Below are 23,387 nucleotides of genomic sequence, written 5' to 3'. Positions count from 1 at the left end.
CAATACACATATCTAAAACTAATAAAACATAAAACGAAGCTAATTGTGGCACCTTAATCAATGAAAGCTTCAACAATTTCAGTCTTCAAAAGTTTTAAGAATAAATAACATAGAGAAAGTAAATGAGAGAATGAAAGAGTAAAGAATTTTGGAGATAAAATCATAAAAAAACAGATGGACGTAGAATAGAGTGGAGAGAGTTTTAAACTTTTAATATGATGTAGGCTTAGAATATATATATTAATAGCAAGTTTTTTATGGCCTTGATATATTTGATATATGTATAATATTTCTTATTTTTTTAAAATCTAAGGATAGACTTGGATATATATATTAATAGAATTTTTTTATGGCCTTTATAAACAATTTTTTTTTTTGTAAATGTGAGGGTAGGCCCAGGCCCACCTTCCAAGGGGCTGGTCCGCCCCTGCATTTGACATATGGGTAAATTTGAGATCTTTAGCTTTAATATACCATGTTGATTAAGTTAAGTTTTGAGATAATTGCAACATTAATATTTAAGTCCAATAAGAGCATCATCTAGTATATCTTCATGGATGCTCACACAAATTTGGCATTCTTTTAAAATCCTTTAATCAAAGATGCCTTGATTTCCTTTTATTATCTTTAAATTTTAGAAACACATCTGCTTAATTACGATTAAAAAAGGAAAAACACAGGCAAGCTTCAATTAGACATGTTTATATTCATTAATTTTACTAAATGGATTAAAATCCAATTTTTAATCTCAGAAATTGTAGAATGCACCAAATATACTAACTATTACGTGCTAATTGTTAGTGGATCATTTCTCCATTTATAGCATTTGCAATCTGTGTTAACTATTGTGCATTGAAAATAGGGTTAGTGACTTAATCCCCTGAGGTATGGTCAAATAATAAATATCTTTCTAAGATTTTGGAAATAACATAAATTCTTCTATCATTAAGTTTTAAATATTAAAATAAACGGTAGCAAGGCAAATTGGTCATATTTACTAATTCATAATAGAGTTAATTTTAACAACTCATTAATAATTTATTAACGACAATAGAATTTTTGTTATTTAAGAAATCTGAAAATATTTGATTATATTTATCACTTAACTCTAATGAGTGAAAATATTTTAATCTCATTCTTAGAACACGAATCCAAGAACTAAATGAATTGTTAGCCAATTGTTTCTAGATAAATTTGACGGTAAAATCGAGTAACTGGTCGCAATAATATTATAATCATGCAGATAAATATAAATGTAACAAATATTATGGACAATTCCTGGTATTCAAACTGTTATCTCCTTGCTATAAATATAAACTTGCCAGTTTAAGTACGTAATGATTGGTTCACAAATTTCTTCACTCTACATTTTTAGTATTTATTTTTATTTTTTTCTTCTAAACCTGTATTCTTAAAAGGAAACCCCTCCTTTAAACTATGATATTTTTCGACAATATGTATATGTTAAAGTTTAACTTAACAAACTTCAGTAAAGCTTTATTCTGTGAATCATGTGTTGAATAGATAAACATGAAAAATCTTTTTCTGAAACAATTGAGAACACGATTTATTTGTTTTAATAAGGTGAAGGATTACTAATATGAGTGGTTGTAAAAGTGATTAGGGACCATTGACTTAAGATGAGTTGTCGTAAAATTTGGATTTATTACGTCGATCTCAATGATTTACAACAAGACGTTTCAACTACAAAATTCATATATTCCTCAAATGTAGGAATGTAACATTAATTCAACCATTTGGCTTCAACAAAGAATCCTATAACAGTTTTTTTTGCATCTAAGGAGCATGCATAATCCAACTCAATTAATCATGCTCAACTGAAAAAAAAAAATAATAATAATAAAATAAATAAATAAATTATACATAAATCAACAGAAATCTGTGTAAAATATTTTAACTTCATGAATGGTTATAAATAATATTATAAGTTTGAATAATTACTCAAAATCATTCTGGGTTATCTGTTTCAAAAGTGGACTCATTTAATAAGGCCCATTTGTTTGTTGATATACAATCCAGTCCAACAAATTTGGATAATCGGTTCTTGGTCCAGGTAATGGGCTTAATTTTTTTTTATCTCATGATTTTCTTACTCACCAAATGAATTTTTTTACATTATTAAAAAAAAAAATTTATTAAAGCCATGTTCAGTTAGAGTTTAATTTAATAACTTTCAATAAACAGTAATTAAAATTATAAATTAAACTTCTTTAATTTAATATACCCTGAGCTTGATAATCACTAAGATGTTATTCAAATAATAAGCCATTGATGTAGAATACTTGACCAGAACATTGAAGAAAATGAACATCAGTTGATTTTTTTTTCCTTTTAAAGATTGTCAAACTTGAATTCTCAATCTCACTAACCGTCATCTTCCTTTTCTTTTTTTTATATACTTTTCATGTGCAAATTGAAATACCAAATCTAAATCCTGACAAAAATTAAAAAAATGGCAAATGAAATAAAATAAGTAAATATAAATGTCGCCACTAAAGCTAAGCCTGAGCCTGCTTCACGTTCTATCAATTTATTTGTTATTAAAATGATAGTAGATGTTCCTGTGTTTTCACTCCAACAACCAAAGGCCAAACCCCACTTCTGAAAGAAAGAGAGAAAGTCATTTTCCATTTAGAAACTCTGTATTGTCAAACTTATTATATAACTCTCTTCCAATTTTCTAAATTGTATGCTACAATTCTAAGACTTCATCTGCAGGCAAAGCTAAGTAATACCAAACAATGCCGTTTCATCTTTTTATGTTTAATTTACTTATTTATTTATTTTTTTGTTTTCTACTCTCTCTCAACTCTCAACTTCCCTCCTTCTAAACTAAGCCAAATACCCAAGACTTGAAAACAAACACATCCTCTTCTAAGTCCCCAGTCTCTTTCTCTTTAACAACCCTCTTTGTTTCTCGAATTTTATAAGCTGCATGTGTTCATAATATAGACTTGGTGTGTCTTTTATTTCTAGCCCATTTGCTAAGCAAGGTTAGGTAACTGACAGCTACCTTAAACATACACCATCAATATCCTTCCTTTTACAGCATTTCTCAAACTGGGATTCCTCCAAACTTGCGCAGCTCGCTCTTCTTTGGCAAAAGAACTAAATAAACCAGAAAGAAGAAGAACTCTAGCTAGCCGGGTGGGTTTCGTTTTATTGGTGCTTGTTTTGGTTTCTGAGAGAAAATGCAGCTTCATATATCGCCGAGTTTGAGGCATGTAACAGTGCTTCAAGGCAAAGGTGTTAGAGAGTTTATGAAAGTGAAGGTTGGATCCAGAAGGGTGTCATATCGAATGCTTTTCTATTCTCTTTTGTTCTTCACATTTCTTCTCCGGTTTGTGTTTGTATTGACCACTGTAGATACCATTGATGGAGACGCCAAATGCTCTACTATAGGTAACGTAACATGCTTTAATTTTTAAGCCATTTTGCTTTATCCCAAGTCCTTCATTTTCAGAAAAACATTAGTACATATAATCATCATTGATATATAGATATTGGAGTTCAAGAACAAGAAGAATGTGTTCGCAGAATAATATTATCAACCTTTCGTTAAACTTCAATGTTCATCATTTGTGATTGAGTTAGATACTAGGAATTTATTTTATTTTGGTTTTTTGATAAGAGATTCAATGAAGAATGAAAATCCTCCATAGCCTCTTAGATTATTGTGAAGAAACCAGTCATAGTTGTAGTTGTACACATGTAGGAAAATCGTAGGTGCATTTATGTATCTATGTGAGTAATTTTTTTCTGAAAGAAGTTCACTGCGAATATCATGTGATTTCATGGGAAACATAAAACAATTAAATATTATATTAGGTATGGTCGGTTCATAAGCTACATTCATTGGTGCCACCTAACAGACAGTAAGAAGAAAGAGACTGCATAACAAGTGTGATTATTCTGCAAACTAATATTTTTTCTTTTTTCTTGTGATTTAGGTTGCCTGGGAAAGAAACTAGGACCAAGGATCCTTGGAAGAAGGACTGATTCTAATAATGTAACCTCCTAGCCCCTAGTTTTAACAGGAAAAAAAAAATTCTTATATTCAAATTTAAATGTTGGAAATTGGTGCTAATTTTATATGACTTAATTAGAACTTTTTGTGGTTTGTAGGTCCAAGAAGTGATATACCAAATACTAGAAGAACCCATTAGCAAAGATGCATTACAAGAAAGATCTGATATTCCTCAGACATTAGAAGAATTCATGGCCGAAATTAAGGAAAGCAAATCAGATGCAAAGACCTTTGCTGTCAAGCTTAGAGATATGGTATGTTAAAAATCCAGCATTTTGCAATTCCAATTTATTTTAAAGCAAGGCAAATACACAATTTAGACTAATCAATATTGGCTTTGTTCCAGGTTACACTTATGGAACAAAGGACTAGAACAGCCAAAATCCAAGAATATTTATACCGCCATGTAGCCTCAAGCAGCATACCAAAGCAGCTCCATTGCCTAGCTCTAAGGTTAGCCAATGAACACTCCACCAATGCAGCTGCTCGCCTCCAGCTCCCCTCGGCAGAACTTGTCCCAGCCCTCGTCGACAACTCCTACTTTCACTATGTCCTCGCCTCTGACAATGTGCTTGCTACATCTGTCGTTGCAACATCACTTGTGAAGAACTCGTTACGCCCCCAGAAAATTGTGCTGCACATAATAACAGATAGGAAAACTTACTATCCAATGCAGGCTTGGTTCTCATTGCACTCATTGTCGCCGGCTGTAATTGAGGTTAAGGCATTGAACCATTTTGACTGGTTTTCAAAGGGTAAGGTGCCGGTTTTAGAAGCAATGGAAAAAGATCAACGGGTGCGGTCACAGTTTAGAGGGGGATCATCAGCAATTGTGGCAAATAATACTGAGAAGCCTGTTGTCATCGCTTCAAAGCTACAAGCACTTAGTCCTAAATACAACTCTTTGATGAATCACATTCGTATTCATCTACCAGAGGTAAGAAACATATGCTCATTTCTTTCCCTCCAGAAGCCGACAACGATCTTACTAATTTTGCGCTGAATGCATTTTGTTTACAGTTGTTTCCAAGCCTCAACAAGGTAGTGTTCCTTGACGATGACATTGTGGTTCAAACTGATCTTTCTCCTCTCTGGGACATTGATATGAATGGAAAAGTTAATGGTGCAGTAGAGACATGTAGAGGGGAAGATAAGTTTGTTATGTCAAAGAAGTTAAAAAGCTATCTGAATTTCTCCCATCCTTTAATATCAAGCAATTTTGACCCTAATGAATGTGCATGGGCTTATGGCATGAACATATTTGATCTAGAGGCTTGGAGGAAAACCAACATAAGCCAGACATACCATCACTGGCTAGAAGAGGTAAGCACCCAAACATGTTTGAATCATCTCATTACAGTTAATAGCATTCAATTCATTCGTTCAAAATGTTGAACTCTTACATCATTCTGTTTCTCGCGATACAGAACCTGAAATCAGACCTGAGTTTGTGGCAGCTGGGAACATTACCCCCAGGTTTAATAGCATTTCATGGTCATGTCCACGTTATTGATCCTTTCTGGCACATGCTGGGGCTGGGTTACCAGGAAAATACTAGTTTTGCCGATGCAGAGAGCGCTGGTGTCATCCATTTCAATGGCAGAGCGAAGCCCTGGCTAGACATAGCCTTCCCTCAACTTCGGCCTTTGTGGTCTAAGTATATAAACTTTTCTGATAAGTTCATAAAAAGCTGTCATATCAGGGCATATTAAGTTGAATTTTGAGAGAATTTGTTGACCATATTAATGATGAAAAATGTATTTGTATATGAGATAAAAGGGTAAAGAGATAAAAGGAGAGAATTCTTCCCTAATCGAGGCCGCCAATACAGAATGTAAAATCAAAACAGCACCAGGCTTTTTGTTTTCTGGATCTCTTCTTCCTTTTGTTAAATATTCCACGCAAAATAGCATTTGAAAGATTTTATACCATTAGTATTTATCTTATATGTTGTAGATTTCTATCATACATAAACATGACTGATTCTTAAGAGCTTGACTAGAATACAAGCTCAAATCAGATATCTTTACTACAAGTTTGCTCAAATACAGAACCAGTGCACTGCACATCTGTTTTGTTCACAGTTCCAGAATCAAGACTTCGGCTTCAACTCAAAACTTGTAATGGGTCAATGAAATTTGGATTACCTCCTGTTTTTTCAAAGGGAAATAATAAAAATAATAATAATGTTGCATTCTATCAAAAAATGAAATGAAGAAAGCCGAACCAAACAGGACTTCAGAGTTTGAAGGCAGAACTTTCCATAAGCAACCTATTTAGATGTGGACATTTTGGGAGAGTATTTTGTAAACATTAATTTCTTTAGTCCAGATAACAAGCAAAGATCACAATTCGAAGAAAGTGATAAGTAGGTCATATTGGTCATATATAACATCAGATTCTATGGTCAACACCAACATCCTTATCTTTATGCATCTTTTCACCAATGAAGAACAATGCATTGCTCACAATTTAAGCTGAAAGTGCAAGCTCAACCACTTGATATGTTTAAATTAACTAACACTTCAACCAGAAAATAGAAAATTATATAACCTTGTTAAATTTCTCAGTACTTTCATCAACTCATTTTAGTTAATAATCCAATTCAGCAGTCCATGTCAAAAAAGTGGTTTCTTCTCCCTCTCTCTGATTACAGCCTCACATCATCTTCTTGGTTTACATCTAATTTTGACTACTAAAATGGCTTGACAAAATCAAACGTTTCGTTAGGCATCTTCTTGGAATCACCTTTTCTGTCTATTAAGCAAGGATTATTCTCTTGAAAAATCCTAATTTCCTCGTTATTTCGAATCTAACTTACATTATTTCCCATCAACAAATATGAAAACTGAAACCAGATTTCTCTCACAATTTCAGCAACTCAAGAAGTCTAAAACCGAATAAAATTTACATTCATCCTGTGTACCAAAAAAAAAAAAAAAAAAAAATGCAGAATTCACCCTATTGAGCCCCATCACTAATGTCACCAACAAAAATAGTGCAGCATAGAAGATAATAGGAACAGTCTAAATTTCAGATCTTACCTAACTTCTAAAAGTTTCAATGCAGCACAAGTTAAACTTACTAACTAAGCAAGAGATTAGCATTCAATCACATTCATTGACGCAACTCAAGAAATAGAATCACAAAGTCCTCATTTTTTAAGCGAAAAATTTGACCAAAAGTATACAACTAAACTTACTTTTTCCCGGTTACATTTGACACCAAATCTTTCAAAAACTTGGCAGATTTTGTGATGGGGGAGTTGATAGCCATCAAATTATACAAAACAGTCTCAACTTCACCAATCGATGGGCGCACTTTAAACTTGGAAACCACCTTCAATTCTCCTTCCTCTTCAACAAGAACATTCCACCTTTCACCACTCAAAACCCCATCTCTTACACATTTAAAAATAACTCCTTTTCTTTTACTCAAAATACCCTTAACTTCCAATCCCATAAATGAATATATCACATCAAAAGAACCCACAAAACCAGTCAAATCACCAAAATCATCCTCCTCTTCAAATGCCCATCTGGGATTGAAAATCACCACTGGCTTTGGATAAAAACTGTCAGAAACTGTCCTTATAACAGCCAGTTGTGACTCCTCTGCCGCCAAAAATATTGCCACATCAGCAGAACTCAAGACTCTGATATTCTCATTAGAAATTGAAGATAAGTCAACATGTTCAACTTGTTTTAAAGAATGTGACTCAAAGAGTTTTGCAGCAGCTTCTGTTAAGGCAACATTAGGCCAAAGAATTAAGATTTTGACTGATGAACCTTTTCTTCTAACGGGAAGGTCCTTAAACACATCCAAAGCAAGTTGAGAGAGGGAAAATGGTGAGTCATCAATGATTGGAATTTCAATACGGTATCTGGGTTGTTTCAGTTTCTTGAGTTTGCCGGCAAGCTTGGGGTTGTTGAGAGGCTTTTCTAGGGTAGTTGAGAGGCAGGTTTTGGCTTGAAGGATGGCTTCTTCTTTGGTGGTTGGTGGGGTGGAGAGAGATAAGGAGGACTGCAGAGAAAGAGCAGGGACTTGAAGTTTGCAAGAGAGAGTTGATGGGAGAGAAGAGATATGGGAATGGTAATGGTGATTTAATGCAAATGGTAGAGATGGCAAGTGGGTTTTGGTTTGTCGAACTGGGGATGAAGGACTTGAAGTTTTGAAGGTTTGTATATGAAGTTTGAGAATATTAGAAGCCATTCGAGACTTCGAGTAAACACTAAACAGAAGAGTAGAAGATAAATACAGCAAAATTCTAACAAGATAAGATATGTTGGCAGATTGGTAGCCCTTCAGCTTGACACTATTCTTTTGACTCAGATTTTACCCAAATGGGTTGACGAGAATCGAGATTTCATTCTCCAACTTTCACCCAAAAGGTATTAATTTTTATATCGACAAAATTACCACAAATTCCTGACAGGAGATATAAGCCAACAGGAAAATTAGTCGTATGTAGAAATTTGTATTACTTGATTAGTTAAATTAATCAAAACCTATCGTTGTCTCCTTGACTTATCTAAGACTGCAAGTAAAGCAGCCCTCTCCGAATGGCCCTAGGACAATCGTGAAAATTGTAAAATAGTCAAGGCCCTTATCCAAATTGAAAATATCGGCTGCCAGGTAATTTATTAAAATTTACATGTAATTCAAGCAAGGATTCATAAAGTACAGAAATTCAAGTACAGTCATCCACCAAATCCAATTAAAAGACTTCAGCAGAACTAATACAGTCGAGAGCAATGACAGAACGGATACATCTGTGTTAGGTGCAAACTGCCAATCCAAAACAGTGTACGTTGCGGAATTAAGCAACTGGAGGGCGGAGCACATGATCCTGTGAGGTATCCACTGCAGCTGGTGGCATGAATTGCCACATTGCAACTCCAGGGTAACTAATGAAAGGCACCAACTTGTTGCCAGGAGCTTGGCCTTGCGCCGCAAATGCAGCAGGAATTGCAGGGGGAGGCAAGAAACTGGGTTGTGTGTTCATAGCCTTGAGTTGCTGCTCCAACTTCTCTTTCTCCGCCTTTAGCCTTTGCTTCTCATCACGAAGCTCATTCTTCTCAGCCTACATAAGAGGACATACAAATGGAAGAAAACATTAACAGATAAAACTTTAAGAAAACATCTCATCCTCACAGTTCTAACGCAAAGGAAACCAGACTTGCCTTCAACTCTTTAATCTTCTCTTGGAGACTTGAATTTGAGTCCTTCAATTTCTGGGCTTCACCACGTAGTTGGGTAACCAACCGAACAGCATCAATCAAAATAGCTGCCTTATCTGTTTTGGGAGGCCTCCCAGGCTCCAAGATAGAGCCTAACTCCACAAACCTATAAATTATGCCAAAAGCATTGGCCATTCATGCTTCAGAATGAACGAAGACAGAAAATAGAAGATTGAGCAAGAAGGGAAGAGAAAAAATGAGTACTTGTCATTCAGCCTATCCCTACGCAACTTCTCCCTACAAGCCTTGGAGCTAGATGCAGCAGTGCACGGTTCAGATCTACCCCTGCATTACGAAAAATGAGATGAGAAGATATTTTCCAGTGATACATATATTGGCTCATGTGGCACAACAACCCCCAGTATTTTTATAGTGAGGCAGCTGACAAGAAGCAGCATACATTCAACGTGCACAAGCTCTTAAGGAAATGATAACTCAGGTGGGTCAAAATGTTATTTAAATCCTTAAGTAAGGAGTGCTTCTAAGAAAGCAGAGTATTGAAATTCTCAAATAAAAAAACTCAATTTTTCCAGTACTGGCTCATATAGTATCATTTTGGCATCATTTTCTTGGAAGTCACTGCTCAAAATTCATGAACAGCACACAGATATGTATGATGTAGGTGATAAGCAGGAAAAAGAAGATGAGGAGAATTGATTACCTCTTTTTTGAGCCACTTTCCTTTAGGCCATCTGAATCCCCAAATGAGGCATCAGCGATAGAATCCACACTAGGAAAAGATCACATCAAACACAAAACCAGTAAAGACTAAAAAAAAAGTGCAATAAATCACACAGTGAGATCTTACTGGACAATGAAAAATTGCAAAATGATTTTTCATTCTCACCAGTTCTAAACATATTGAACCTTTTATTACTCGAATTCTATAATACTCAGCATTTACTACATTTTGCAAGAAAATGGGAATCAAAATTCTGAATCAGGTTCATATTGGTAGTAATCACACATGACAATCATTCTCACAGTAATATCTTCTGCCTTAAAAACCGTGAACTGAAAAAACTCTTTAGCTACAAACAGTTACATTGTTTTTGGAGACAAAGAAAATGGAGGTCTTCTTCTGAAATATTAGCTAATGACAGGTTAAACTTAAATCCCACCAAAAGCCAGTACCTAAACTCTAATCCGACACTTAGGCTGCATTCAACATGGGTTTCAGCCATAGATCTATAATTTGATGGAATCGGTAGTCTTCTTCTTCAGGAAAATTTGTCACTAAATCTCCAATGTATTAACCCCACAATCGCTCGTGCACTTAAAGAGTATAACAATGAAAGTTATCAATAAATTCCCCAAAATCGTTACACGATTTTCATATTATCTATTTAAACATGATAATGAAAGTGAACAACAAAATTAAACTATACTATATTTCTGAAATCAGCTTTCTATATGCAACTTTAGCCTCAAATTCAATTAAAACGCTCATATCCCATACCCCAAAAAAAAAAAAAAAAAAAAAAAAGGCAAATCAGAATTCCAAGTTTTTTCTCAATTTTCGATCTTTTACAAACCCTAATTTATTAATTAAGCAAAAACATAACAGAAAAAAAATCTAATAAAAACCCTAATTAATAGACATAAAATTATTTTTTGACATATCTGAAGTACCTGACATTAGTGGACCCATTCATGGGCTGAACGGGCCAAGTAAAGCCCGAAGCAGAGACAGAGAAATTGGCATCGTGAACAGGCATGTCGTCGATCATGGTAAAATCGTACAGCCAATTCGTATTTTCCGGGGAAACCATTTTCTTTTGCCGGAAATTTCAAGGTTATTTTCCGGCGGCAAGAATTTTCCTGGAAACAAACAGGGTTGTGCAGAGAGAAGAGAGAGAGAGAAAGGAAAAAAGGGGAATCTCCGCGTGGAATTTTGAGGTATTGGTGTGGCAGGTGTGGCGTGAGAGTGAACGGTCTTCTTTGCCTGGTCTTCTGGGCTTCTTATTGGACCTGGGCCTTAAGCCCAACTCAAACTTGTAGATTGAAAACGTTTTTAATGTTCCGAAAACACGTGGGGCATGACAACACCATGTGGAAACTGAGGAGCTTTTTCAAGTTTGTGATAATGTCAAGTACAAGCAATGGATGACGTGTCTTTACAACATTGGTCGAAGTGATGCGTTTAAGACTGATGGTATGGGATAGTGCTTCAAAATTCAACTCTACCTGTTCAAGTGTGCCAAAAGTGAGGTGGTTCATAGGTCAAAACTTATTCAAAGTAATGGGCCCATGGGCCTGTAGGCCCAAGCTCTACGTCTAGCCCTTTAGTAGCTCAATTATTCTTTTTTTATTTTATTTTTTTTTCCATCCACAAACCCTAACTTATACAAGTATTTTGGGCAAGTAAATGAAGTGGTCATTGGGGCATCTTATTTAATGAGTTTGGCTTTAGGAAGTGGCTAATTGCTAATGCTCATATCCAACAATGCTATTCATTGGTAGATAAAATGTTGAATCATTTGCTCCTTTTGCCTTTAAAATGTTATATAAATATTAATTTTAGTCAGTTACAGTTGCAGCCCCCAACATAACATGTCATCTATTGATTGTGGCATTTTAGGTGATGTTTAGTTATTATTTATAGCTTAAATGATATTTTTCCATTCCTTCTCATCAAAGAACTCAAATTACAAAGACTACCCAATCTCTGGATGGTTGAGTGGTTCAATAGAGATTCTTGTGTGTATTACTCATACTAGAGGTCTGAGTTCGATCATTCCTCAATTGTAATAAGGTGGTCATTAGAGCTCTTACCGACTGATATGTTTAAGGTCCATTGCGGTGTACGTAAACTACCTAAAACCCTCGATCATCAAAAAGAAATCAAAGCCTAGGCAAACAGGTTGAAGTAATAAAAGAAATTAAAATCTTATTTATACTACCCATTAGAACAATTAACGCACAAAAATAAAAAAAAAAACACCCCATATCCTTTTTAGAAAATCTAACAAATATTGAACACATATTTATCCACATTTTAACTCATGGAGTTGATGAAACCATTGATTCTTTTCTTAATTTCTTCTGGATTAGCTCCCACAAGCTTGTCAATTTGAGCTCCTCCCTTCATCAACAAAAAGGTGGGCATGGCCTTGATCTCCATCTTGGTTGCCACCTCCTAATATTAAAATAAGATTAATTAGCAAAAATATGTTTGGTGTAGTCAAATATCAAAATCTAATCGTAAAAATTAACTTAAACATGTTCAACGTGGGGTTTGTTTTATTGGACTAAATTTAATTCATGGGAAGCATCAGTATATAAAATTTTATGTTGACCCATTAATTATTTAGCCTCCTATTTAGCTTTTTTAATCAAATAAAGCGGGAATATATAATTTATTTTATTTTATAAAAGGTTAGGTGGTGAAGTGACTTTTCTTTGTTTTTTTTTTAAATTTAAGGTTATTGTATTTTTTAATTGACAGGATCTATAATAAGTTTTGGCCTTGGCTTCAATGAAAATATTGTAAAAAAAACAAAATAATATATATATATATATATATATATATATATATATATATATATATATATATATATATAAAAAGAATAAAATCACATGCAGTATCATGTTTGACATGTTATGAATAAAAGTTTTTTATGCAGTTTTTTATTAAATTGTTGTCCTCTTCAATCAACAGAGATCAATCCAATTGCCTTCTTTTTTATTTTTAAGTAAAATAACCTACTGAAACTGTTAAACCATAAGGAAAACCTGTTAGTTTACTGGGGAAATTGAAGAAATCAAATTATCAATATGAAGCTTGTAATTTAAGATTCTAAATATAATGGGATTATACATTTACTAACCTTCACCTCATCAACATCCACACAAAAGAGGATATTTTGGAATGATAAGGCAAGTTGTTCAAAGAAAGGGTTCATGCCACTGAAGGCATGCACCATGCAGCAGTAAAATGTATTAAAACCTGCAATTTGCGAAAGGAGAAATATATTGAAACTGATATATAAATATGCAGCTTATGCATGATATAATGAGAAACTTATCCGATTAATTTGCACTAAGTGCATAAACATAGAGCAACAAATTAAAATCACTCACAGGGCAGCCTTGATTAGTAGCTTGACTGATAAAGAAATCCCATGATTCCTTTGAGTCTACTTTCACAACTCTGGACTTCTTTAACTGTCCATTCTCTTCCATTTTTGTTCTTTCCTTTTTTTTTTGTTTCTTCTTCTAGCACTTCTTTTTCTGAGGAAGAAGGAGATATTTTTAGAGATTTTTTCTGCTAAGGATACAGGAAACGTTTGCTTGTTTTATTATTTTTTTAGTAGATAAGATGGAATAAATTGACGAAATTAAGTAGCAAAGGACCCACTTGCGGTACCTACTAATCTATCATGAGTAAAAGATGTTATGCATTATCCAATTCTGTGGTCACCATGATCATGAACTGATTTGGTTCATATTTGATATCTTAATAAATATCTATACTGTTATTTGTTTCTACCAAACATGTATTTGTATTCGTCTTCTGCAGATTTTCTTTCTCTAATAAATATATGGCATATTTTTTCCGTGGATTATGAGCTAAAATGTGTCAAAATCCAGGCGTTAGAGGGTAGAGTTTTTAAGGAAACTGCTGACTTGGGGATTGAGCCAACCATATCCATTAGAAGTTTAGTCTAGCACAACAAAGGATCCTTTTTCATTGGCACAAATGTCAATGAAATTGTGCTTCTGTAGACTCATTCCTTTTGTCTGTAACTAGGTCGACATCAACGATTAAGCATAAATAATCCTTATCACCATCCTGTTTGCAGCTTGTGATCAGCATATTGAGGTGAAATGTATGACTCTGTGATATGTCTTTGAACTTATTAGCAGGTTGTTTTCCTTTTTCATTAAACATTATAACTGAATATGCGGTTGGAAGAAAAGCATAATGAGTACCAATTGTAAGTGGGAGCTCATTAGAGTTTAGCCAAAATGATTAGGCTTGTCGTTCGCTCCAACAAAGTTTGGGGTTTGAGCACTCTCGTGAGCACTTTAATGATCAAATGTCATTGTTTCTCATTTCCTAAATATTGTAGCTTTCAATCGGGGCTCCAACTTCGAACTCGAGCTGTAGCTTGGGCTTGCAAAGCAAACTAAGAAAAATCATACTTTGAAAGAAATATAAGGAAACAAAGGGGCATATTAGAGAAGTTTTGGAACTCGAGTTGGCTCTGAGTTTCTGACCAAATGACAAGACTATCCTCAATAAGGATATACTTCTGGTGGTCAGTAGTAACCAACACTTTCCAAATGGATATCACTGAAACTAAGCAAATTCTCACTCTATTAAAAGCTCAACACTCTCACTCTCACTCAAAAGGCTTCTGCAATGGCTCATTTAGCAAACTTAAATGGTATTTCTGAGACCCTACCAGCCATTCCAAAGCTTCCCAGATTTCAAAAACCCCAAAAGGGAGCTAAAATAATTAGTTTTTCAGGCAACAAAACAGAAAACTTGCAAGAACAACCAGTACAAACTACAAGAAGAGTGGCATTAGGCCTTGCTTCTATAGCACTTACTGCAACTTCTACTAGCAGTGGAGTCTCTCTTGCTGAAGACAATGGTTTCTGGATCACTGGCCCTTTACCTATTCCTCCAATATACAACAGTAAGCAATTTTTCTCACATTGTTGATTGATTAGAAATTGCTTATAATTGTGTGCTTTAAATACAGATATTGCTAATGAGAAAACTGGCACACGTTCTTTTCTAAAGAAAGGAATCTATATGGCAAATATTGGAGTCAAAGGTAGCATGTATAGGCTAAAGAAATATGCATTTGATCTCCTGGCAATGGCGGATTTGGTTACACCTGATACACTTAACTATGTGAGGAAGTATTTGAGACTCAAATCCACTTTCATGTACTATGATTTTGACAAAGTTATCTCGGCAGCGTCAGTGAGTGATAAGCAGCCTCTTACTGATTTGGCCAACAGATTGTTTGACAATTTTGAGAAGGTAAATGAACTCATGTATGTAAAACTTCAGTACCCTTTTAAAGATTGAAACTTTAAGTAGCTAATTTGTAATTGTTAAATTCTCAATGTGTTAACAGCTTGAAGATGCTGCGAGGACGAAGAACTTCCCGCAGACAGAATCTTATTATGCATCCACAACTGCTATTCTTCAAGAGGTTATGGATCGTATGGGATAAATCAGCAGAATCTACTGTTCGTATGTGGACAAAAATCAGTCTGGTTCAGGTGATAGCAATGAATCTGATCATTGCGGGATCAACTTAGATTTTGTTCCCAAATATTTTTCTTTGTTTGCTGTGCTTCTTAATTTGTGCTGTGATTTTGATTACAATTTACAGTTAAAGATATGAAGTTATGAACCATTTTGATAAGGCAAGATAGAAGAAACAATCCTATAAATTAACATAGAAAGTATTGTTCAATGATACAATGAATTTTGTGAACGAAATGTTAGAATGGATCAATATCAGTAGTAATACACTGAGAGGATAGTCTCTTTAATGATATAAAATAAAAGATTTCTTTTCTATACAAATTACAAGCAGCTCATGTTAGAATCACAATAAACTCTTGGTTCATTGTTACTAGAGACATAGATATACATATAGCCACAAATAGAAAGAAGATAATCCTTCAGGATTGTGTTATATCAGAGATTAGCCGTAGCTCAAGCGAGACTCTGAAGACCGCGTGTTAGTTTGGCGTCGAGGAGTTCCAATCTCACAAGCATTAACCCTGGAAGCAAACCGGAGTGAACATAGTGACTCACCCACTGAGGAAGGCTCGGGAGAGATATTTACAAACATCAATGTCTTCGAGTCCCCTCCCAGACAAGGCTGTCAATTCAAAGAAAGTTAGAAAAATCATTTATAATTAAGAATGAACCAGAGCCAACTAAAAGATACAAGTAATTCAATAAGTAGGTATATATTTTATTCTGCATATTTTTGCTAGTCAAAGTTGAAATTCATTTACTAATACAAAGGAGAAAAATTAGAAAAGAGAAAGGATCTTCATTGTTTCAGGCCATAGTCTATTGAATCTTTCATGCACAGCCAAGTTATACGCACTGGTAGTTGAAAGATCAAATTACAAATTTTACAAGGTTCTTTTATATATATTTTTACTTGTTTAATAGTAAGGTGATAGAGAGTAGTTAAAAGTAGAGCTTTGTTCTTTTTTCCAGTCTTCCTTTGGCAATGGTGATTGCATGCCTCAGAAAGTGAAGTTTTTAACTAAATTATCCTCGAAGGTTTACTAAGGATATCACTATGACATAAAAATTCTTGTTGGGAAAGATAAGAAATCAGACACTGTTATAGAACGAAAATTCTAACACAACCATCATTTATCCTTCGGTAAACCGTTAAAACAATTACCTGAAGCAGATAAGTGAGCTTTGAGTTCCTAAATGGTACATGGTCCTCCTTTTTTGCCAAGGAAAATATCACATCGCTTAATGATGACAAGCTTCTATTAATTGCCTGAATACAATTGTCAAAGATTTAAAAGAAAAATTCATTAGCCTAAAAACGGATAACTATTAACAAAAATAGAAAAAGTGAATTTATAGCAATATGTTCAATTACTTGAGTTTCTTTCAGTCGATCCCCAGTCGATCCACTCTTAGAAAGACGTTCACTCCCAGCAAGATCGATTAGATTCAACACACCTTGTACTTGTTGTTCAGTACTCTAGTGGACAATAAATAAACAGCTAATTAATAGGACATATTAAAAGTTATGATGACAGCAGCACATGAGAGAGAGCAAATCAGCATCTATACATATTAGTGGATGTAACTAGCATAAGGGTGTTATACCTCATTAACACCAGATATCCGCAATGTGAAAACAAAATGGCTTCTTGAAGATTGCTCATTCATCTGGGTCTTGCCTACAGACCTGATAAAACAAATACAATGTTTTTAAATTGAAGTAAATGAATTAAGAAAACTAGGATGATGCAACTTAAAAAAAAAAAAAAAAATCACGTTGTAAGCTATTTCCCTTATTATAAAAATCATTATATTTTTTCTCATCCAACAACATAAATCATGCCAAACGTTTCATCATGTGTAACAAACATCAGTGACATTAAGAAGATTAGTTATTAAAAAAACAATTAGAAGCACACATTAAAAAAAGCAAAACATAGAACTCAATAAAAGGCAATAGGAAACAGCCATCCTAGTATGCTTTGAGACTTTTCTCTTAATATATGGATATCACTAATCATACTACATATTCTAAACTAGTTACCTGCTATGTGCAGCCCGATCTAAAAGATATGAAACCTCCTTAGCACTGCAGACATCCACAACGGTAAGGTCAGAAACATGTGTGTTTCCGTTTGCGTCATGCTTAATGGCATATTGTTTTCCAGCAGCACCATTTTCTGTCCGTGTTACATCTCGATTTAACAGGTCACGGATTGTTTCATTGTATATTTCTAACATTGAAACCTATTGATGTTTGCAAAAAGTGAAAATGTTTTGGTCAACCACTCAAACAAAAGAGCAAAACCACCAACAACAGTCAGATATTGCTGCTTACTTGCATCTCATATTTCCAGCCTTGAGGTTGAAGAGATTGCCTAGTTTGAAATATTTGTTCAAGTGAGCGTGGTATTAGACCTTTTTGTCCAGGTTTGCCCATCATGGTGTAGGTTTTACCTGAACCTGTTTGGCCATATGCAAAAATGCAAACCTGAAAAGAAAAACTAACATCTCTTAAATCTGTGGGATACAGCCGTATGCAGGGTAAAAAAAGCATAACAAAGTGAAGTTTATGCAACATGAATATTTATGAATTTCCCTTCTAATAAAAAGACTGCATCAACTAATCAAAGATTGCTCAGTATAGAGTCAAGTTTAACATGCATCAAGTAATCAAATATTGCTCACTATAGAGTCAAGTTTAACAGAAATTACAGTTCATAAACAAGATGTAACATGTATACAGAACACAGGGAACATATCAAGCCTTGGGAGAAAATAGAGGAATAACATCAAAAGTTTCCTATAAAGATTGCAAGAAATGACTTTGAAAACAAAACTTGATATCCAATGTAACACAGAGGTACGAATGACGAAATTGCTTTGCACAAACATATTTATAGATTGACTAAAGGGTAAGAGTAAATCTTGGAGCCAGATAAAAATCACCTTATAACCATCAAGAGCACTTTGAACAAGTTGAGAAATCTCAACAAAGACATCTTCTTGAGGTGCATCAGGCATAAATACTCTATCAAAGGTGAAAGCATGTTTTTGTCCTGATAAAAATATAACAATGAGATGAGGTTTATTTTTAAAAATCCAGTTTGAATAATTAAAAGAGCAGTATAGCAATCAAAAACTCAGTGGTTATTCCATTAGAGACGTACCATTTTGCATAATATCAATGCCCCTTCCAAGGACTTCAGTAGATGTAGGATATGATATTACTCTGCCCTCAATGCTGCAACTATCATCAGGCAAAAAAGGTCGCACTCTACAAAATACACGGATGTTCCCTTTAAGTTCCTGTAACATAAGAGAATCCTTTTCAGTAAATGCTTTGCATTGACAAAGGAAAATATTGCAAACGATCATTACCAAGATGGTATTATGTAATTTTTTGCGTAGCTTCTCTCCTTCAATAAGTTTACATTCGGCATCTTCCAACCGATTTTGTAACTCACTTATGAGCTTTCGTTGCCCTTCAAATTCAGTTTTCGTCTCCAATGCAGATAAGTCAGACATCTAGAGGGCAATAAATGTAATTAGATAATAATTTCAACCAATAGAATAAGACATGACATATTATATTAACTACATGGAAAATAGTCCAAAGACTTGATGAAAAAACCTGCAATTTATTCTCTGCAGCAGCTAGCTGATCCGACAATATCCTTATCTGGTTACTTTGTGAAAGACATCTTGTCTGTAAAAGAAGTCCAACATCTCAAAGCATTATTAAAGGGAAATGCGTAAGACGCTCCCACCGGAGTTCAAATCAAATGGCAAGGTAAAACAAACCTCTAATTCGCTTGAATTTGTTGCCAACTCCTTATATCTATCTACTTCAGCTGTTAAAGCTTGCACTTGTGAAAGTTGGCGATCACGATCATCTCTGACCTGTTGGAGCTCCACCTTAAGACAAGCAACTTCATGCACCAGAGCATCTTTTTGTTTCATAGCCTCATCTTGAGAAACCTAAAAGATTTTAAAAGATGTCAAGATGGAATATGAGTACTAAAAGAAAATGAAGATAAAACAATCCAATTTTCAGCTCAAAGGTAAAGGCAGAAATAACCTAGATGTATATACACTTCGCAATATATGGTAAAAACAATTCTATATATCACCATGCCTAAACTAAGCAGCAGAATATGGTTCATCCAGGAATAGAAACTCACTTTACATGAAGAAAGTTGCTCTTGCAATGATTTATATTGACCCCTTAAGGTGCTGAGGTTCTCCACTATAGCAGCTTTCTCTTTCTCTCCACGCTTAATATTTTCATGAGCTGCATCAATATCTTTTTGGAGTTTAGTATTGTAATGCTGCAAGCTTGAGTTATACTCCTGTAATAGCTTGTACATATCACTAACTGACAATATCTGCAGTGTTCAACAAATCCAAATTAACACATTAACCGGAACAAATTTGTACCAAAATCAAGAGGAAAGGGAAAATATTGGACATGAGAACTTCAAAGAGTACAAATTAGATTCGTTGCAGTACCCTCTGATTAGCACTCTGAAGCTCCTCTTGAACTTTCCCGAGGTCTTCTGAGAGAGAGGCATGTGATCTCTCGATATTAGCTCTAGTCTCTTTCTCTCTTGCAAGGGAATCCACTGCAGCCTATTTGTTAATATCCCAAAAAAAAAAAAATGAATCGCTTTTTTTAACAGAAATCAGCTAGACAAAATTTCACAACTCATAATAGATTTAATACTAGTAGTCTTACCAACTTGTCTGATTCTTCTTTTGCAAGTTTCTCTTCTAAAGAAGCAAAATTCTTTCTCAACTCCACAATTATCAAATTCAATTCCTCCTCTTTGTTTGTCTTTGCCAGCTCTACAATCAAGCACATCAACTTGCTTTACAAACAGCATAAACAAAAATGTACAAAGAATGAAAAAAAAAAAACAAAAATAATCAATCAATCATACCCAACTCTGCGCATTTTTGTTCATTCAATTCCAATTCATTCCTTAACCTCTCAAGCTCAAATGCATAGTCTCCCTCCAGCTCTTGAAACCATCTAATGCAAAGCCTAAGCCTCTTAATATACTCCATCATATTCTCACATCTCTCCTGAAATTCCCAAACCAAGCAATCCAAGTGAAAAAAAAATAATAAATAAAAAATCCAATCATAAACAGCAAAAGGGATCATTTCAAGTATCAGCTACTCACCTTGTAATTATACTTGTTCTTGTATTTCATTTTCTCATTCAACAAAGCTTGAACATCCTCTCTTGTAAACTCAATAGCACCACATTCAGACCCCGCAATGCTAGCCGGGTTGCTATTCGGACCAAGATCTTGGACCCCATTTACCACTGAAAACGCTTGCCGGAGCCTCCCGTTATTTGCCGTCCCAACCATTTTTTCTCCAAAATTCTCTTCTTTATCCCAACTCAAGTTACTCACCTCATCACCATTGCACTTCTTCTTAACACATTCACAACAAAAACAAAGATTTAGAGGGAAGAAAAAGAACACTTCAGAAACAACCAATCAGTCTTGAACAAAAACACATTTTTTTTTTTTTTTTTTTAAAGAAAAAAACCCAAGAATGCACAAGAGAAAGAACTGATCTTTGACCCCAATCTAAAAACAAACAAAGAGAACCCACTAACTATGAGACCATAAAGAAGCAAACCCAGTGGATAAAATTAATTAAAAAAGAAAAGGACAAGAAAGCTTACATTGGAGGAAGCGCTGGGTTTTGTTATGTTATTGTATAATGGAGGCCTGTTCTGGTTATTAGAAGCCATTTTGAAGAAAGAGAGATATGAAGAATTTAGTTCCTCAGAGAAGTGGGGCCATAGATTGCACTCAAAGCTACCGATGTAAATCACAGCCGTTACTTTTACGATGAGGAAGATGAACGAATGATGGATGAAGTGATCAAGCGCCCCCCCTTCTCTGTACTGCTACTGAGACAGACAGTGAAATAATAATCTTTTAGATATTAAATTGACTCAAAGGTCGTAGGGTCAGTTTGGTAAAATAATATTAATTTATTACCGTTGATTTTGAATTTTAAATTCTGTTTTTGAAATGAGAGCAGGCGGAGTACTATATTGGAAAAATCTGTTTATTGATGTAATGACTATATTGCCCTTACAGTGTTTATATCGTTTCTTGTTTGATGTGTTTAGGATCATACTTAAGGAAGAAAAACTCTTTATAAGGAATGTATGTGTAACCAACCAATCCGAGAATATATTTCTTATAATATGTTATACACTCATGTCACAATTGATTAGTTCTATCGTAAATTTATTAAATAAAAGATCATTTTTGTTTGATAAGTGTGGTTCATAAGTTATTATAGTAAACAAATTCAATCACGTATGTTAATTATAACAATAACGTTATCACAACAGTAATTATTGCTAAATTAAAATACTGAGATCATACAATTCAAGTAATCTTTAGATCTTGATCTAACAATTTTAATGGAGGTAAAAATAACTCTTAAAAAGATTAATACGTATATTTACCTGATTCATTTAAATTATATAAAATCGAAGATATTTTATTGAATTATAAAAATTACGTTGGGTTTAGATTGAATAACGGAATATATTATTATTTAACTATATTAAAGGCTCAAAATGATAATACAACTAGATTTACCTTACAATAATAAATAAATTTCACATGAAGGCATGTGGCCCTAAACAAATCTATTAGGGTATCCAAGATGTGTGGACTTTTGAAAGTATGGTTTACTAATATTGCGATGATATTTTCTCCCAAATAGAAAAAAAGATAAATATTAATGTGGGAACTTTGATTTAAAATAAGAAGAGATCTTGTCTTGTGAGACAAGTTAAGAATTGAAATAATTTAATTGAAATAAAAGTATTTTCATATATTTAGAAACATTAAAAAATCGAAAAGAAAGAGAAGATTTGGTCATTGCTGCCCTTTCACTAGAACTCCCCAAGTGTCTCATTCACAAACTTAGTTACGCCTCAAAATAAAATTTTAATTTTATTAGGGTTACAACTTACATGCTTAGAATTTGGATAACCTAATTTTAAAATAAATTAAAATTTAATTGGACATTGGCCGGCTCCAAATTGTATCAAGTATCAACCACAAACCTAACTTCAACGACCACAACACCACTTAACATTTTTTTTTTCTCTCTTTTTTTGTGTTAGCCACCCACAAAAAAAAAAAAAAAAAAAAAAAAAAAAAAAAAAAGGATACTATCAATCTTACAACTAATTAAGAATAATTAACAAAAAAAAATATAAAAAAATGACTTATTGACTTGACAATTTCAAGCTAAAAGAAAAAAAATGTCATAAATATTTTTGATAAAAATTAATTAATATAATTGTTAGGTAAATAACACAGAGACTTGGATTCTCAGTCTGCAAAAGCCTTAAATAACAAGATTGTTGAGCTTAAACAAAAGAAAAAGTGAAAATTTATTTATTTTATTGGTTTTGTCTTTGTTGTTAGTTGTTACTATACCAAATAAAGGGTGCCACGAACTTTATCACTTCCACTAGTGAAGAAATAAACAAGTATTTTAATCTTGCGTCAAATGGGTGTCAAGAATTTTCCCTTTTACTTTCCGGGAAAACTTTTTCTTCACACTTTCTTTAATGGCTAAGGGTAAAACAAGTACAGAAAGAGTTAAAAGTAACCATGTCAGTAGTTGGCATATCTATTTGGGTTCTGGTACTCAGTCATTTTTCTCAATTAAATGATAAATCCCTTTCACCACCCTTCCTCTTTATTGACCTCTATATACATTTACCCATGAAACTTCTCATATGTATGTATACAGCCAATCTCCAGTGTAGAAGTTTTGAAAGTTTTAACATGGAATCGCTAAT

The 23,387-nt window shown here is 34.0% G+C and overlaps 5 protein-coding genes and 1 pseudogene across 7 annotated transcripts; 2 read left to right on the top strand and 4 right to left on the bottom strand.

Moving 5' to 3' along the window:
* The first annotated feature begins 3,010 nt into the window (after positions 1–3,010).
* Positions 3,011–5,918, top strand: LOC116128732 (probable galacturonosyltransferase 12). The gene is made up of 6 exons (XM_031414484.1): positions 3,011–3,423; positions 3,972–4,030; positions 4,147–4,302; positions 4,395–4,985; positions 5,069–5,371; positions 5,476–5,918. Exons 1-6 carry the CDS (start codon positions 3,213–3,215, stop codon positions 5,758–5,760), a joined length of 1,605 nt encoding a protein of 534 aa, XP_031270344.1. The 5' UTR covers positions 3,011–3,212; the 3' UTR covers positions 5,761–5,918.
* Positions 5,919–6,033: 115 nt separating this feature from the next.
* On the bottom strand, positions 6,034–8,292 carry LOC116128733. 3 transcript variants are annotated; one of them, XM_031414485.1, is made up of 2 exons: positions 7,251–8,292; positions 6,034–6,198 (listed from the first exon to the last, which is right to left on the bottom strand). In XM_031414485.1, exons 1-2 carry the CDS (start codon positions 8,258–8,260, stop codon positions 6,192–6,194), a joined length of 1,017 nt encoding a protein of 338 aa, XP_031270345.1. In that variant the 5' UTR covers positions 8,261–8,292; the 3' UTR covers positions 6,034–6,191. The 3 variants fall into 3 exon arrangements, with proteins under 3 accessions (XP_031270345.1, XP_031270347.1, XP_031270346.1); XM_031414487.1 differs by having other exon boundaries at positions 6,034–6,195; XM_031414486.1 differs by lacking the exon at positions 6,034–6,198 and having other exon boundaries at positions 7,222–8,292.
* A 349-nt stretch (positions 8,293–8,641) lies between these two features.
* Positions 8,642–11,161, bottom strand: LOC116128739 (transcription factor ILR3). Its single transcript, XM_031414493.1, has 5 exons — positions 10,921–11,161; positions 9,950–10,018; positions 9,493–9,573; positions 9,232–9,394; positions 8,642–9,131 (listed from the first exon to the last, which is right to left on the bottom strand). Exons 1-5 carry the CDS (start codon positions 11,058–11,060, stop codon positions 8,868–8,870), a joined length of 717 nt encoding a protein of 238 aa, XP_031270353.1. The 5' UTR covers positions 11,061–11,161; the 3' UTR covers positions 8,642–8,867.
* A 1,067-nt stretch (positions 11,162–12,228) lies between these two features.
* LOC116128740 lies at positions 12,229–13,549 on the bottom strand (annotated as a pseudogene).
* Positions 13,550–14,540: 991 nt separating this feature from the next.
* Positions 14,541–15,697, top strand: LOC116128737 (photosynthetic NDH subunit of lumenal location 3, chloroplastic). Its single transcript, XM_031414491.1, has 3 exons — positions 14,541–14,936; positions 15,003–15,289; positions 15,387–15,697. Exons 1-3 carry the CDS (start codon positions 14,657–14,659, stop codon positions 15,483–15,485), a joined length of 666 nt encoding a protein of 221 aa, XP_031270351.1. The 5' UTR covers positions 14,541–14,656; the 3' UTR covers positions 15,486–15,697.
* A 68-nt stretch (positions 15,698–15,765) lies between these two features.
* LOC116128736 (kinesin-like protein KIN-14N) lies at positions 15,766–21,452 on the bottom strand. The gene is made up of 17 exons (XM_031414489.1): positions 21,231–21,452; positions 20,716–20,973; positions 20,470–20,614; positions 20,265–20,374; positions 20,039–20,158; positions 19,711–19,914; positions 19,331–19,507; positions 19,161–19,235; positions 18,908–19,054; positions 18,697–18,835; positions 18,476–18,585; positions 17,865–18,017; positions 17,571–17,773; positions 17,132–17,213; positions 16,899–17,003; positions 16,689–16,793; positions 15,766–16,145 (listed from the first exon to the last, which is right to left on the bottom strand). The coding sequence occupies exons 1-17, from the start codon at positions 21,297–21,299 to the stop codon at positions 15,966–15,968; spliced, it is 2,382 nt and encodes a 793-aa protein (XP_031270349.1). The 5' UTR covers positions 21,300–21,452; the 3' UTR covers positions 15,766–15,965.
* Positions 21,453–23,387: the final 1,935 nt, after the last annotated feature.

This window comes from Pistacia vera, unplaced genomic scaffold (genome assembly GCF_008641045.1).
Source record: "Pistacia vera cultivar Batoury unplaced genomic scaffold, PisVer_v2 Contig202, whole genome shotgun sequence".
In the NCBI taxonomy this organism is placed as follows: Eukaryota; Viridiplantae; Streptophyta; class Magnoliopsida; order Sapindales; family Anacardiaceae; genus Pistacia; species Pistacia vera.
This window is presented reverse-complemented; position numbering and strand designations above follow the sequence as displayed.

Coding starts and splice junctions, on each gene's coding strand:
- LOC116128732 (XM_031414484.1), top strand. CDS start 3,213: ATGCAGCTTCATATATCGCCGAGTTTGAGGCATGTAACAGTGCTTCAA. Junction 4,986..5,068: donor TTCGTATTCATCTACCAGAG/GTAAGAAACATA, acceptor TTTTGTTTACAG/TTGTTTCCAAGCCTCAACAA. Junction 5,372..5,475: donor ACCATCACTGGCTAGAAGAG/GTAAGCACCCAA, acceptor CTCGCGATACAG/AACCTGAAATCAGACCTGAG.
- LOC116128733 (XM_031414485.1), bottom strand. CDS start 8,260: ATGGCTTCTAATATTCTCAAACTTCATATACAAACCTTCAAAACTTCA.
- LOC116128739 (XM_031414493.1), bottom strand. CDS start 11,060: ATGGTTTCCCCGGAAAATACGAATTGGCTGTACGATTTTACCATGATC. Junction 9,574..9,949: donor GAAAGTGGCTCAAAAAAGAG/GTAATCAATTCT, acceptor TTCGTAATGCAG/GGGTAGATCTGAACCGTGCA. Junction 9,132..9,231: donor AGAAGATTAAAGAGTTGAAG/GCAAGTCTGGTT, acceptor CCTCTTATGTAG/GCTGAGAAGAATGAGCTTCG.
- LOC116128737 (XM_031414491.1), top strand. CDS start 14,657: ATGGCTCATTTAGCAAACTTAAATGGTATTTCTGAGACCCTACCAGCC. Junction 14,937..15,002: donor TATTCCTCCAATATACAACA/GTAAGCAATTTT, acceptor CTTTAAATACAG/ATATTGCTAATGAGAAAACT. Junction 15,290..15,386: donor TGTTTGACAATTTTGAGAAG/GTAAATGAACTC, acceptor ATGTGTTAACAG/CTTGAAGATGCTGCGAGGAC.
- LOC116128736 (XM_031414489.1), bottom strand. CDS start 21,299: ATGGCTTCTAATAACCAGAACAGGCCTCCATTATACAATAACATAACA. Junction 20,615..20,715: donor AGAACAAGTATAATTACAAG/GTGAGTAGCTGA, acceptor TGGGAATTTCAG/GAGAGATGTGAGAATATGAT. Junction 19,915..20,038: donor TTCAGAGTGCTAATCAGAGG/GTACTGCAACGA, acceptor TGAACACTGCAG/ATATTGTCAGTTAGTGATAT.